Source organism: Montipora capricornis, chromosome 4 (genome assembly GCF_036669925.1).
Source record: "Montipora capricornis isolate CH-2021 chromosome 4, ASM3666992v2, whole genome shotgun sequence".
Taxonomy (NCBI): Eukaryota; Metazoa; Cnidaria; class Anthozoa; order Scleractinia; family Acroporidae; genus Montipora; species Montipora capricornis.
The window spans coordinates 53178129-53194485 of record NC_090886.1 but is presented as its reverse complement, the minus strand read 5'-3'; the positions used below and the strand labels follow the sequence as shown (position 1 = coordinate 53194485).

The 16357-nt window shown below is 39.3% G+C and overlaps 1 protein-coding gene across 1 annotated transcript; it reads right to left on the bottom strand.

Moving 5' to 3' along the window:
- LOC138047420 (ankycorbin-like) lies at positions 1-16354 on the bottom strand. The gene is made up of 12 exons (XM_068894262.1): positions 16131-16354; positions 15648-16034; positions 15019-15156; positions 13685-13758; positions 12002-12082; positions 10823-11047; positions 10314-10389; positions 10075-10221; positions 9131-9296; positions 3890-4541; positions 810-1490; positions 1-284 (listed from the first exon to the last, which is right to left on the bottom strand). Exons 1-12 carry the CDS (start codon positions 16147-16149, stop codon positions 138-140), a joined length of 2793 nt encoding a protein of 930 aa, XP_068750363.1. The 5' UTR covers positions 16150-16354; the 3' UTR covers positions 1-137.
- Between the last annotated feature and the right edge of the window lie 3 nt (positions 16355-16357).

The window sequence follows — 16357 nt, the reverse complement described above, 5'->3', positions numbered from 1 at the left end:
GAGTAATTTTGTGGTTGAAAAAATGTGATTATTCGTAGAAGTTTCTAAAGAAACAGTACAAAATTGCTATTAATATTTAAATATTGGACAGAAATAAATAGTTATCTCAAATAAGTGTGCTCTTTAGTACAAATGTATTAATGCTGTGGTGGATGAGGAACTGGTCCATGCAAGAAATATGTCTGCTGTCCGGGTGGGCGTGGCCCTGGAGGTCCATGGGGCATTACCCTTCCTACGCTCTTTCCAATCCAAGATTCCATTTTGGGACTTCTTCCTATTACGTCCTGCATAGCAAACAAACAAACAAACCTAAGTGAGGATAAAATAACTCTTAAAATGATAATTTTCTCTTTGAAAGAAGAACATAACAATGATAATTATTGTTACAGTCACTGCAGTCAAGCTGCAAATGACTTATCTAATTTACACAATTTTTTATTTATCTGTACTAAGTTCTCAGTTCTGTAAATTAACCCAATGACACCTGAACTACCTTGGACCTTCCCCCTTGACGAGTAAAATTGTCCCGCGTTAGACAGTCAGAGTAAAATTGATTAAGTCCCACTCTAGGAGTCAATGGGTTAAACAGAAATTTAGCAGACAGACGAGTCCCTCTTCGCTCACGTGACCCCACAACTGCTGGTGTCCTTGACCACCTCCTTTCCCGACAGAACCTTTTTGCCCACTGATTTGTCTTCTACTGTAGATAACGGTATTCACAATTTGACTGATAATGATTTGTGTAAAAAACTGTGAAGATTTTTCAGTGTCCTGTTTCAAATCTAAAAGCAAGAAAATATTTTACTCACCATACCCTTGAGAAGTGCCTGTCCATCTGCATGTGCTAATGGTCCATGGGGAGGACCAAGGGAACCATAACCCATCTCTCTGTCATGCAAATATCCTCCATCCATAGGGCCCCTAGAGGGAGTGGTATGAGAAGGCGGCTGCAGAGACTGGTGCGCTTCCACTTCATGAGGACTCCGTGGAGGTTCAGGTGTCCTTGGCCTTACAAAGTCACTTTCACCATCTTCAGGAAGTGGATAGCGTCTTTGCCCCATTCTAGGGCTAATAGGCCTAGGGGGGGCTGGCTCTGGAGGGTCCTTTCTAAGAGGTCCCAGGTTACCATGTCCCCAAGGAGCTGGTTTGCTTACACGAGGATCCACAACCCCAAGTTTGCTGGCACCAGGAGGGCCCAACCCTTGAAGAGGGGGCACCATCCCTCTTGGGGGTGGGAGAGGAGACACCAATTCTCTCATTGCTGGTCCCTTTTCTTTCTTCTTCTTAGCTTTATCCTTTTTTTTCTTTGAAGCTACTGTCATGTTTTCTTGTTCCTGCTCCAAATGATAATCATCTTCACAAACTGAGATTTTGTCCACATGAGGAGAGTGTTTCTGTGATGAATTTCGGGAGTGTTTTGGAGAGCAGATAATCTCTTGAGAGGGGGATACCGGTCCTAACTTCCCACTTTTGTGCACCTCTGAAAAAGTCTGTGAAACAATAAGATGAAATGAAGACTGTCTCAGAAATGGCCGAATATCTTGTAAAACAGAGGGCCATCTGGAGAAATTAACTAGTTTTTTTGTAAATGCCAAATTTGATGCATGGGAATTCCATCAATTAATATTGGATACTTCAAACTACACTCAGTAAGACCTTGGATCTAAAATAATAATAGATTGCTATTACATGCAAGATCCGCAAAAAATCTAACAACACGAAAGTAATAATTGCGTTCGACATTAGGATACCGCAATTTATAATCTTGGGTATCCTGTGCATAGGGTGAGCTTTAGAAAGTTTTGTTTTTTGTTCCTTTGTATCCTTTTTCAGCGCCATCTTGAATTACATCATACATGGATGTACATCTCGGTTTTGATACTACATATGCACAAATGATGATCACTCCCCTCATAATATTTACAACAACACGCTGACTTTTGGAAAGGGACATTTTCAGTAAATAATAATAATAATCTCTCACATAATTTCAGCAAATTCCAGATTTTCACAAATTTACTTTTTGTGATGTCATCACCTCTACACTTCAAACTTTTCCACTTTTAGCCACGTTCCACAAGCCTCACATAAAAATACTATTCCAATTGAAAAAAAAGGCATTATGATACATATGGCATCTACAAAAGGCAGTCCCAAGATGTATATCTTGATGGTCTCCCATCCAGATGTACCAACCCTGCCCAACAGAGATTAACTTCATTGAACTTTTGTCGTGGAGCATCTCAAAGGATTTAAATAGAAAGATGAGTACTGAATGAATCAAGCTGTTTGTTAGTACTGACCAGTGTCATGATTCACAAGTGTTCCTCATGTTAAATGTACTTAAATTATTTACACGAAAATTAGAACTAATAACCACAAAAATTCACCATTTAACTTGCTGTGAAAAAGAAGTTCAAGAGAACTCAGGAATGATCAACATGTTAGCCCTTCTCCTTTGGTTCAATTAACAAAGCGACTGTGGAACGAACTTCAATAATCTCAGATTACTACTAGTTGTAATAATGATGATAATTATTATTATTAATATCTTGTTTTCACACATTGGATTTCCAATGGAACTTCAGTACTCCAGGAAGTTTGGTGACAACAAGTCTCCTCAAACTTCTAGGACCTTCCTAAGAATCCTTGCCGTGTTCAGAATCACACTTTTCTGAAGCTCGTCTATCTTGGTCTCTATCTCTAAACCAATATTCTCTAGTCTCCTCGATTATATGGACGATCTAAAGCTTTACGCCAGAAAAAACATGTCATTCAAAGATGAATGAAGTAAAAATTCAGAGAATATATAGTGAGATAAAAATGATAACAGAGTGAAATTAGGGGAAAAAAGGTAATTATGAATTTTTGTTACAAAGTATGCGGTATTGTCCTGGAAGTGGGCAAGAGTTATTGTCCACGTCCACGTCAGGCGTGATAGAGGTGTGTCAAGATTCCAGAAATTTCCTGTTGCAGAAATTTCCTTTGTCAATGATCGATGCATTGTTGAAGTCAATGACGTGGTTGTGAGACCAAGCATGATTGGCAATTCTGGAACCTTTGGCTGCCGTCTTCTCCCTGTTCCGCTAGTGTAATTCCAAGAGCAACTGCCACACCTCTATCATGCCTGATGCGGACAATAACTCTTGCCCACTTCCAGGCTACTACTTTTTAACAAAAATTCTTCATCACCTATTTTTCTCTATTGTTATCATTTTTATCGCACTATATAATTATTCTCCGAATTTTTAATTCATTCATCTTTTTCCCTGTTGAAGACCACAGTTCTAGTGGTCGAAAGCTTGCTATTTTTAACATTTTTAGCCAGAGAACACCCACTCAAGTTTTTTATCATGACTCATCCTGGAGCCCTGTGTTCCTTCAATTTTTTCATTATTATTATTATTATTATTATTATTTTGGAACTTGTCATATTACATTATGTTATGTGACTGATTGTAATGTACAATCCTTCCTGCAGGCTCCTAGTTTTAGGTTCTAAGCCTCTCATGCTAACATGGTATGTCTGAATTACTCCATATGAAAGTCAGCATATTTAACCCTTTGATTCCCAACCCGACCTGAACCGGCCATATTTAGTATTTTACTCTGTCTAATGCCAAACGATTTAACTCGTCAATGGGGAACCTCCAGGAGTCAATAAGTTAACCCATTCACTCCTCAGGTGCCCTAGGATGCGTAAAATTGATAAGTAAAATTGTCTGACTTTGGACAGAGAGTAAAATCTGTTACGCCTCATTGCCAGGAGTCAATGGGTTAATTATTACTTATTTTATTGTTCCTTATTAAAGTTGAATGTTTCTTGTCTTAATGTGAATCAACAACTTCCTCCTTAAATGTTAATCGTATTGTTCCCTAAGTTGATTACCTCTTGCCGTGAATCAACAGATTCCTCCTTAAATCTTTGTGGCTTTGAATCACTGTCAGGTCCTTCAAATTCCTCATTATTAAGTTCTTCCTCATTGTCACTTCCAAGGCTTGTAGCGCTAAGTTCAACACTAACGCTGCAATTATCAGCGTTGTCAGGTTCACTGTGTACACTGGAGGCACTACCACGCCCTTCCCGCAAGCCTGCACTGGAATACCCAAAGTTATCTTCACAGTCAATCTCAATTTCACCTTCTTCGACATCAATTATCTGATCCTTATCATCACCTTCGATGTCCAGATTACTAACAACTACAAGAACATCACCATCTTCAGTACGAAGATCAAAACTTGGAGCTTGATCCATCAGCTGTCTTGTGTCATTATCATTAACAAATCCAGTTTGCCGTACCAGAGTACTCTGGCGACGCTTCTTATCATCTGAGTCGTTAGTGTTATGGGTTTGCTCATTTCCCATACTGACTGATCCACTATGAACTTCAAATCCTTGAAGATCCGAGACATCAATGTTCTGATCATGCAAAGATCCTATCAGGTGCTCATCCGGCGTGTCTGTCGCATTGGCTTGATCAATGCCAGTTTGAACTGGAGATGCAGATTGTGGTCTTGGTGCATATGATTGGTGGTCTTGCCTTTTGAAAGCAACAGATAGCTCAACATGGTGGTAACAATAATAATAATAATAATAATAATAATAATAATAATAATAATAATAATAATAATAGTAATAAAATAATAATAATAAAATGGCGGCAAGTAGAGAAGCTGTGCCTTGAAGTAGCTCCATAATTCTGTTTCATAGCCCTGTCTAAACGAAAGCAAGCCAAGCTCGAAGCATCTAGGCATAATTATTCTTAAGTACTTCTGTCTTTTGTGAGTACTTTGCATCTTGTTTATCTAACAAGGAGACGACTGAGGGCGGATTTATACGATTAGAAGTTGAAAGTGAAGTACGCTAAACCGACACTATGGCAGATCTTGAAAAGCAATCACTAAATGGGAGGAATGCGAGAGCGGGAAGGATAAGATGGTCGGAACAAATGAACAGCGACCTGCTGGATTGCAAGCGGCAAGCGCTATTACTCACAAAATCGGAGAATCCGCCAGTTAAGGATAATGGAAGATGAAAGGGGTATATGGAACTTATGAAAGAACTATGGGATCAAATAGGACACGAAGATCGAGGGCTCACGAAGCAGAATTTACGAGACCAAGCCGCTCGACTTGAAAAATCCTTAGGCAGCGTAACTAGTACTATCACTAACGGAATAAAAGCGAAGAGAGGTGGAGATAACGCAGAAGGGGTCTTAAATAACAGACACCAAATGGCAATAAATGCTGATCAAGAAGAACTGGATTTGAATACAACCCTGACCCAATATCAACTGCGTGACCATGGTGACCTTTTCTCACAACCAGATTTGCATACAACCTTAACCCAAAATCAAGAAATGTGTAGCTTGTTAGAGCCAGCAAACAGAATAATGGAAATAATTAGCACCCACCCTGGCAACTATTCCCAACGTGACAATGACACCAGTACAAAAGAAACACCATCAACAAAAGACTTGGAAAAAAACAACCAAGCAGTTAAGTTATTGAAGGAGCGCTACGAGGTAACACCAACGCAAAACCCGTTTGGTTTTCTGTGGTTAGCTAATTGCGTTCTTTACTTGGTGGTTTGCATGTTTTTGTTGACGAGAGGATGGAACAAACAAGGGCCAATAAAGGCAGACAGACTGCAGGACAGAAAGGAAAACCTTAAAAGAATTTACGACCAGGATGCGGGGAAGATCAGAAAACAACTGTCAATCGTGAAAGCGGAAATCGAGAGGTTGAAAGAAAATAGGAAGATCACGAAAAAAGGAAGGAAAAATAGGTGTCAGCTCCAAAAAGAATGCCAAACCATTTCTGTGGCAGGTTTGGTTAGCTACATGGAGAAAAAGAAGTTGGACTACTGAAAGTTAAAACGTGGGTTTGACAGGAAGAAAAAAACAAGGGGTCTCGCGTGTAATTAATCAACAGTTTAACACGGTCCCTGGAACAGTGTTTGCGAATTTGAGTGAGATGTTGAAGAGGGACCCAGAGAATGAGTGACCAAGATGTAAAGATCCTGGAAAACGTGCTCGAGATGATTCGCGAATGTTTGAAAACATTGAAGAGGCCAGCGGGTTTTGGAGAAAGTTGTGGGAAGAGAGAGAGGGACTGGGAATAAGAACATGGCCTGGTTGCAGGAAGTAAAGATCGCAATCTACGAGCAAGTACCACCACCAACGGCCAGTGAATGGGCTCTCAAAGTAGCGGAAGCGGTCAAAGTCTTGTCCAAGAAGAGACACTGGAGCATGCCAGGGCCTGATAAAATCACTAACTTTTGGTGGGAACATGCTGGCACCCTGCACAAGGGTGTGGTCAATAGCTTCAAAGAAGTTTCTAAAAGCAACAAAGATTACCCCAAGTGGTTTTCTGAAGGGAAAACCTCCCTCATTCCGAAAGAAGGCGAGTTCCTGAGTGAAAATCAAAGGCCTATTACTTGTCTGAATAACATGTATAAGTGGTTTACGTCTTGCTCCTCGCACCCGTGGACCAACACCTTGAACATTATGGCCTGATGGAAGGCCAGCAAAGAGGAGCGAAATCAGGGTGTTTTGGTACGATGGATAACTTGCTAATCGATAGAGCAGTAATGCTGGATTGCCAGAGAGGCAAACGGAACTTAAGCATGGCATGGATTGACGTGCGCAAGGCTTACGACTCTGTCGACCATGATTGGCTATGCAAAATGACTGATGTGCACAGGCTTCCAATCTGGCTGGGTAAGGTCATTGGCAAGTTGTGTGCGAGCTGAAATACTAATTAAGTAGTAGCCACAACAAGGCAAGGGCGAAAGACTTCCAGAAAAATAAGGTTCATGAAGGGACTACCCCAGGGGTACGCTTTGTGTCCTAGATTGTTTACACTGTGCCTGAACCCAGTAGCGTGGCGCCAGCGGGCAATGGAGGGATACCCGTTATCCAAGCCTGTAGGAGTCAAAGTCCCAGATCTCCTGTATATCGCTGCCTCCAAGAGCAAGCTGAACCGAGTGCTGAAGGAAACTAGAGGAGCGATGCAGGATATTGACCTTCACTGGAATCAGAAAAAGTGCTCAGTGGTACACATGAAGAGGGTAGCCCAAGTGCTAGACAAGTCTGCTATGGGGATGGACGAGACAACTACCATCACGGCTCTTGGGGAGGGAAAACACTACAAATTCCTGGGGGTTCTAGAGAATGTTCGGCAGGATGAACGGCGGAACTAGCGTGTGCGGCTAAAGAGTATCTACGCAGGATATCTATTATGTGGTCCAGCCCCCTCACTGATTGTAACCGTGTACAGGCAACTAATCAGTATGCACTCCTGGTGCTGCAGTACTTAATGTGGACACAACATTGGTCTCTATCAGAGTTATAAAGAGGTGTGGACAAAGCAGCTCGGAAGATCATACAGTGTAGTGGCAAGCACCCAGCTAGCCTAACTTCTTTGTTACAATTATCTACCGAGGGAGAAAGGGGCTAGAGGCCTGCAATCAGTCGAACATGAATATAAGATCACTAAAATCAAATCGCTACTGAAATTGTATCAGAATTCGGACCAGACTGTGGAAGCAGTTAGAGAATTTGAAAAACACGCCATGGCATCAGGCCACCAGTCGCTTGTAAACGAAGCAGCCAAGTACCCTGAAAAACTTAACATCACACTTCAGCTTGATATCCTAAATCCAGTGTGTGTTACAACGGAAGGAAAGGTGGTGACTGCAGCTAGAGCTGGGAAACTGCTGAAGAAATCTCTAGAGATGCAGTTCTTGGAGATCGCTATAGACAAAAAGTGGCAAGGAAAGTTATTCCGTATCAGATGGGACGATGATAGCCTAAGCATAACCAGCTGCTTCGCATGGCTAAAGGTTGGGCTACATGCCCTACATATACTTTTGCAGGCATGTATGAGCTATATGAACAGTTGTTACTTACGAAGCTCTACACAAAGGAAAAGACGCAAACCTCCACTGATGGTGAAGTCCTGTGCAGGTTATGTGGGAAGGTAGCTGAGAGCGTTGCACATGTACTGGCTGGATGTTCCTCCCTGACACAATCCAAGTACCTATACAGGCATAATGCAGCTTTGAAGATTCTGTTTTTTGAGCTCCACCAAGAGCATGGGTTAATAGAAGAGGTTCCACCATGGTACTCACCGGCGATGCCAAAACCAGCCTACCAGATCACCACAAGTGAAGTGTTTTGGGATATTCCCATCTATGCAGAGCACAACAAAGTAAGAGCAAATCGGATCGACGTGCGTCTTGTCAGCCACGAGAGGAAAGAAGTTTACACGATTGAAATGATCTGCCCATGGATTGAGAGTAGAGCCAAGAAAGATGAGGAAAAGACACTCAAGAATGGGCCCATGGTGTGGGAGCTGAAGCAGAGATACAATGGTTACAGGGTTGAACAGTACAACATAATAATTGACGTATTGGGTGGTTATCCTAAACACCTAGAGAAGTCGGTGAGGAAGCTAATAGGAGCGAGAGCGCAGGGCGTACTTGAGCGGATGCAGAAGTCGGTCATCTCAAACACTTTGAACATTGCCAGAACATTTAAGATAAATACTTAGTTAGGGAGCTAAGGACACTAGATTTTAGGTTTTCTTTTTTCTTCAGAAATCCAGAAACACAAGTGTTGTCGCAAAACCTGTATTTTCCTGATTTTCTACGCAGTTTTTATAGTGTTTAAGAGTTTGATATGATTCTAAATAGGCCTTTAGTAGTAGGGATAACCAAATTATGATGGCCTCATGTAGGTTTATAAGAGATGATGAGAGTATAAAAACTGAATAATTCTCTAAATAGGCTTTTAGTAGAGATAATGATATCATCATATTTTTGCGTAGGTTTTACAGAGTATAGAATTTAATAATATTCTGAATTGGCTCTCTAAGTAGAGATTCATATCATTATGTATATTACAATTGTACTAGGTTCTGTACCGAACTTTTTTTACTTTTAAGTGTAGCTTCTCAAGTGGTGTAGGTTACGTTATGCGCCCTATACTACTCAAAATGTGGACAGCATTCCAAAGTTTTATACTGCGAGATAATAATAATAATAATAATAATAATAATAATAATAATAATATTTTTTCCTCAGAGTGTTTAAAAGTAACTGAATTACTGAGCCAACAAACTTTACCTCTCCATGTTGTCAGAAGGTGCAGTGGGTACCAGGAGGTCTTTTGTTATTTGTTGCTCTTTCACATGGGCATGTGCCATGAGCACCATCCTGCAATAATTCAGCTGCTTGTTGTGAATATAATCAATTGCACTGGCACCAAATGCATCCTTCATCCTAAGGTCCGCTGTGAAAGTCAGAGGAAGAGCCACCTTAATCTGGAGGCACTACCAGCAATAGCAGTTAATGATAATATTTTCAGCTAGGCTCAGGTCAAAGAACCTAACAAAGCTGGATTTTAGGCCAGAAAAATCTGGTCCAGACTTCTCAAAATGTAAAAACACCGCCTGGTCTTTATCCCAGCTTTGACCTCCTCAGAGGTCCTGTTGGTGGACTGCCACAGAAATAATTGCCAGTAATATTATTATTGTCAACTAAACTGATTGTTAAATTGTCACATGCAAAATATTAATTAGAGAATATTAGAGGTCAAGTGAAGCTATGATCTTCGCAGCTATGAACACAATTTTAGTAATTGCGTAGAGAAGTTTGACAATTTCAGGTCTTCAACAGGGTTTGAACCTGTGACCTTGCGACGCTGGTGCAACGCTCTAACCAATCATCAGCTCCAATCATAACTGCAAAGACCATAGCTTCACTTGGTTGATTCATTCATCACGGCAACGTTAGAACCCATAAATGACCAGCTCCGAACATCAGTGGCTTCATAGCTCGATTGGTTAGAGTGTCACACCGGCATCGTGAGGTCATGGGTTCAAACCCCGTTGTAGTCCTGAAATTTTCAGGATTCTCTATGCAATTGCTAAAATTGCGTTCATAACTGTGACAATCATAGCTTCACTTGATTTTATATCCACAGTTCAATATAATTATTATGATTCATTTCATATAATTATCATTTCATTTGACATGTTAATATTAGAAGTGTTACTGAATAAACTGACCTCCCTGCTCAAGAAGAAAGTTGACAACTTCTCCTTGACCACAGATTGCTGCCAGATGCGCTGGAGTTCTCTTCACCTTATCAACATCCTGAAGACCATCCACAATCCCTCTAATCTCAAGAATCATCTCACAGGCTGCTGAATTCCCTGTTTAAAAGTTATCAAAGTTTCTTAATTCTATGAGAATCGACAGGTATTGAAATGTTCATTCCTCCTTAAGTTATTTTACCACATTGTACCTCTTTCTGCTGCAGTATGGAGGACTGTTTTGCCATCATTGTCTTTGAGAATAACAGAGTCGGGTGAAAGTAATGCCTGAAAAAAAAAATTGATAGATACTAATCTGTAACAAAATTTCCTTGGGGGCACACTGGACTTGGTTTTACTGAAACATAATAATTGCATTCATTTCCTGATGAATGGATAATTATGGCTCATAATTAATCAAGGAAAACCTAGCACTGAGACAAGGCCCTGAGGATCAGAGAGAAAACAGAAAAAGTCACAATATAATCGGGTAGAATGTTTGACTTAAATTTCCAAAACTGATATGCACAGATAATAAAAAAACACTATTACTGGAAAAATGTGGTGCAAGCCTTTTCTCTAAATTATGGCTCAATTTGGAAACACTAAAGCAATCAATATTTGAATGAGATAAAGCTGGTCGTGTGATATCACTTGAAAGAAATGCACCTCCAGTAAGTAATTTCCAATACAAAGTTTGACTTAATTATCCATTGGTTACCTCAAGACACTCCAGTGGTCCTGTTCCTTTGACTGCCCAGTGTATCACAGACTGTCCATAACAATCTGTATCCCTAAAAATGGCATCTTCTTGTGGATCAATTCTGGACAAGGCTTGCTGCAACAAGTGAAGATTTTGGAGCTGATCAAAGTGACATGCCCACATCGCTGGGGTTAAACCTTCTCTGTCAGCTGCACTGATGTTTCCACCAAACTGAAGTAACAACTGAGCGAGAACCAAGAAATAAACAAGTTTATACATCAGTCAGTGGTTTCAATAAGTACCAGGTACCGACAGCCAATGAAAAATGTTGGCAACTTCACTCAGAGAAGGTGGCTAGTTTTTTCGCTGATTAAAATTGAAGTACTTAAGACAGATTCTTTTAAACTTAAGATTAAAATTCAATTTGGCTTTAGGACAGCATGAAGCTGTCGAAACATAATCTTCAAGATCAGAGGAGCAAGGGTGGCACAGTCGGTTAGAGCGCGGCCTTGGTGCATAAGGTCCTGAGTTCGATCCCCGGATCTCACATCCTTGTTTCGACTTCTTTCCTTTCAGTGTAGCCTAAGTAGCTTTAAATACCCTTAAAACTGAGCTCTGATGGAAAGAGGGGGGTAAAATGAGCGCACCATCGGCTTCCTGGGAGAGTACTCTCTAGAGAGTAAAGGAACTTCCGACGTTAAATAACGTGTACCATTACCTTTACCTTCAATTTTGCTTTTGAAATCATTGTGGTGTTTATTATGGCCTCCTTTCTTAAATGGAATGCTCCCAGACACCCCATCTGCTGTTAGGCCCCTTTATGATAAACTCGGTTACCCCACTCGAACTAGCTGTGATATTGTCAAATTTTATTGAAACCACTGCATCAGTTATAAAAAAAGAATTTGATGGGAAAATATGCTAATTTTGGAGCATAGTTACAAAAACAAGGAATGACCTAAAATTATCTAAAATGAGCTACAACGTTATTTGAAATGATCTAAAATGAGCTACCATGGTATCTAAAATAACCTAAGATGATCTAAAATGACCTAAACTGAGTAGGGCATTCAGATCATTAATTTTTAGATACCGTTGTAGCTCATTTTAGATACCATTGTAGCTCATTTTAGGAGGTCATTCCTTGTTGTAGTAACTACAAATTTTGGAGCTTTGAAGTTGACAATAATTTTTAACCTTCAAGTCATCCACCGATGGACTGGCAGCAGCCCAATGCATTGATGTCCTCCCTTGATTGTCTTCAGTGTTGATAGATGCCTGTGGTCAGGAACAATATTATAACCCTTGTTTCTTTCTGTTTCAATAATGTATTTGTGATGTATTGTTAATTAGTATTGCAATGTAATGAAGGTGTTAATAAACCCTTGCATTTCAGTGAAGGCATGCTGTCTAATATTTAACAAATTGATGTCCGTTTTTCATGCGTCTGTCCCGTTATTGATCGTGAATTTCGTCATAACATTATCAACGTAGCTGTGGATCCACGAGGCGTCATAGCCGAGTGGATCCGCAGACTACTTTGACAATGTTATGACGAAATTCATCATCAGTAACAGCACAGACGTATGAAAAACTGACATCAATTTTTTTTACAATAACAAAAAGGCAGAGGGGTCAAAATTAAGTCAAAACACGAGAAGAATGAGAGAGAAAAACGAGAGAAACTTCAATCTGACCAAAGCAATATCACATCATCCTCGCATAAATTATAAATTTATGTGTCTGTCTGCTTATTGACAATAAAAATTAACAAATGAGCGTGCGAGAATTTGGCAGTCATTGTAAAAATACAAATTTCTACCGTGTACAAATTATCATATCAATGGCCTTGGGAGAGTTTTAGTCCATTCGATCGTGTGTGCGCTCATATGTAATAATATATAGATTTAGCCAAACCTAAAAGCAAAGCTCCTGGGTTATTTATTCTTACTATGGCTTGAGCCTGCGATCTAATCGAAACCCAGCAACTGGTCAGCGGTCGACAACAACAACAACAACAAAAACGGCTGACCTCGGTGAGCTCTAAACTTGAGCCCATGATATGGTCATGTGAGACGGGTCAGCGAATACCTTGTTTAGGCAGGTAGAAATTTACCATAACATGGATGGCGTGCTGAGTTCCCCTATAAGAGTTACCAGTAAGTCTTGGGTGTAATGAAGGAGTTTGCTCTGATTCAACAGAATTACTCCAGCATGGGTTTTGAGATGCCTTAATTCACTGAAAATTATGTATGCCACTGAACTTAAGATGATTGGTGGATAATTACTCTCAAATATGTTCTCATCATGTTTCATTCATAGTAAAATACTACTACCTAGAAACTAGTCCCTTTTACTACCAAGATTTTATGTAGGTGGCAATAATTTTATACCCCTAGTTCGTTCGGATATACGTGGGTAAGGCAGGCATTAATTTGCTCACTCTGCAATATTGAAAACAACACCTTAAGTCCCCAACATGAATTATTTACCAGCTGGGTCGTCTTGACACTCCCTGAGAGCCGCTAACCAGAATACCAACTAAGTCTGATTTGAACAAGCAACTAAAAACGTTCAATGTTTATCTTACTTTGGCTCCCAACATGTCTATTAAACACAGGTCATGGGTCAGTGTAAAGGTCATTGTGTTACAGGCATTAAATAAACAACACTGAAAGTGTCCCCTAGCCCTAATCACTCTACAAAAATGTTGTTTCAAATCTGGGGGAAACTTCTAGCTTAATGTTGTTTGTCAGTGAAGCAGGGACTTCTAGTCTTGACCTGTGGAATGTGACCTGTGTATTAGACACACCTCTTAGCTGGTTGGTTACAAAACATGATGATCTGAATTCAATGACACATTGTACGGACATATTTTACCTTGTTCCTGAGCAGTAATGTCAAGGCAGTGGTGTTATTGCTGTAGGCAGCTACATGGAGAGCGGTGGTGCTATCTAATTGAAAATCAAATAAAATTATATTTTAATTAAGCCCCAAAGAAAGTATCTCCAGAGGTAAATATCGGGCAATAGAAAATCCATAGGCCACAGGAATGATAGATACAAAATTTATCTGATAAACTAAATTAGGGAGATCTGTAAATAGCGTGTCCATTTGAATCCCATATAGATTGGATGTGAATAGCATATCTAACTTCTATTGTATTGCAGTTGCTTAGAAAAACTTATAACTAAGAAAGAAAAACAAATGAAACTGACAAGATTTATATTTTCACGACGTTTCGAAGTCATCGTAACTCCATTATCAAGTGATAAATAAATAAATACAAGTGCTAGAGTTTAAATAGATGGAAAGCATAATTTACATACTTGGTGTTAAAAAGAATGTTATACAAATAACTTTGCCTTGATTGAGTCACTTTATGAAATGTTATACATTAGGGAATTGTCACCCTCTCTTAATGTCCAAAGTGACTCAATCAAGGCAAAGTTATTTGTATAACATTCTTTTTAACACCAAGTATGTAAATTATGCTTTCCATCTATTTAAACTCTAGCACTTGTATTTATTTATTTATCACTTGATAATGGAGTTACGATGACTTCGAAACGTCGTGAAAATATAAATCTTGTCAGTTTCATTTGTTTTTCTTTCTTAACTTCTATTGTCACAGGGATAATTAGTTGTCAATATCATCTTGCTTATTAGTTCCCTTTTGGAACTTAAATTTGGAAACTAAGAAACCAGGAAGAGAGATGTAGCATAAGTATAAATTACGGTGTCATCTGATTCCTAACAAATTTTAATAATGTTCCAGTGAATCAACTCCAACGGAAATAAATTATTATTTAATGCTGCTATAAAGGAGATGTTCAATTTTTTACCCATTTAACCCTTTCTCTCCTAAGAATAATTAATTCTTACAGATTTTAATCTATCTAGAGTCAGACAGTTTTACATGTATTTGTCAATAAGGGCTGGTTCAGGGATATTAAACAATCAACTTGTAGTAACAATTCAGAATGACTTTGGCATACTTGGAAGAAATTCAAATGCCTGCAATAAGGAGAAAAACCTAAGAGCTTATTATATCCCGGATTTGCAAGAATGTTATGGTTCAGTTCCTGTTAAGATAGCCCTTATGTCTTTTTCCAAGTATCCCTGAGTCTGGCAATAAATAAATATTTTCAAAACTTAATATCTATTGGAAAAATGTGGCAGCTTGCAGTATGCAGCACTTTAAAATCTAATACCATTAGCCTGATGATTCAGATCAGAGTTGCCATTGATGAGCATTTCCAGACATTCATTATGCACAGGTGTGTTGCCATGTATGCAATACATTACAGCATTGCGCCCTAAACCATCGACTTGGTGAATAGCTTCTGAATCTGCAAGAAGGATAAACAGCAACAAAAACTAAGTTAATAATAGGTATCACAAGCCACATTAGACAAGAAAGTCAACACATTTTAAGAGACTCAGAGAAGGGGATAGTCTTTCAAATTGCAAAAACAATTTGATTGGGTAATACTAAAAACAAGAAGTGCAACGTTCATGGGGAGCACATGTCCACAGGGAGTTTAAATATACAATTCCTCAAAAAAATAAGACAAACCACAGAGTGCCATCTTATCAATTTTGAATTATTGACCACAGGCCATCATAGTGTGACCATTCAAGAGGAATTTAGACATTGATCAGGGAAAATCCGTTGAGTGATGATAATAATGTAATCCCCGTTATAAAATTAATGTAAATGCAATTGGGCGAACTAATCTGCATGTCAAGTGGTCATTAAACAGAAAATCGCATTTAATCACCACCACTAAAAGCACTATTTCTGACATCCAAGATATGAATAATAAATTATCTCTTCAACCTTGATTTAAGATTTCGTTCAATTCCTCTGAATTCCCCGATTTTGCAGCTTGCAGGAAAGGAGGAAGAGAGGAAAATTCGTTTGTCCCAAGACTAGCGGACAGGCGTGGTGATTCCAAATTGTACCACTTCCATTCGAACTGATCATGTGTTCCACAAGCTGGTGAAACTGGACTTATCCCACCATTTAATATAAGACTTCCACTGCATGATCTGTTATTGAAACGAGGTGAAATTCCTTCGGAAAGAGATCGGCTGCGGAGCTTTTTGTAGTACTTTTGCAAATAAAATAGAACAAGGTTCATCGAATCGCGTAGTTCAGCTGTTGATTCTTCGCAGGCAAGTTTCGAAAGAAACTCTTGAATCAACCCTGCTGTTTTCTGAAAATCTGAAAAAGCAATGGAAAGGAAAGCAACCAAAATTACACATCACAGATTTTTCCAAAATCCATACACGGAAGACAACGGGGAAATACATTAATTACCACGTTTTTTTACAACCATTTCAGCAACCAACTTGCGATTTGCGCGCGGGAAAATAAATTCGGCGAGAAGATCATGATGGATTATCAAGAATCGTAAGGTATCGATTCCTATCAAACATTACTGCCCATATAAATAAAGCTCTTGAAAACGCTAAGTGACAAGTCTGTCTAACCAAGTCCAATCTTGTTAATTTTCTCAAGATGAAAACAAACTGCTGTTGCATGGC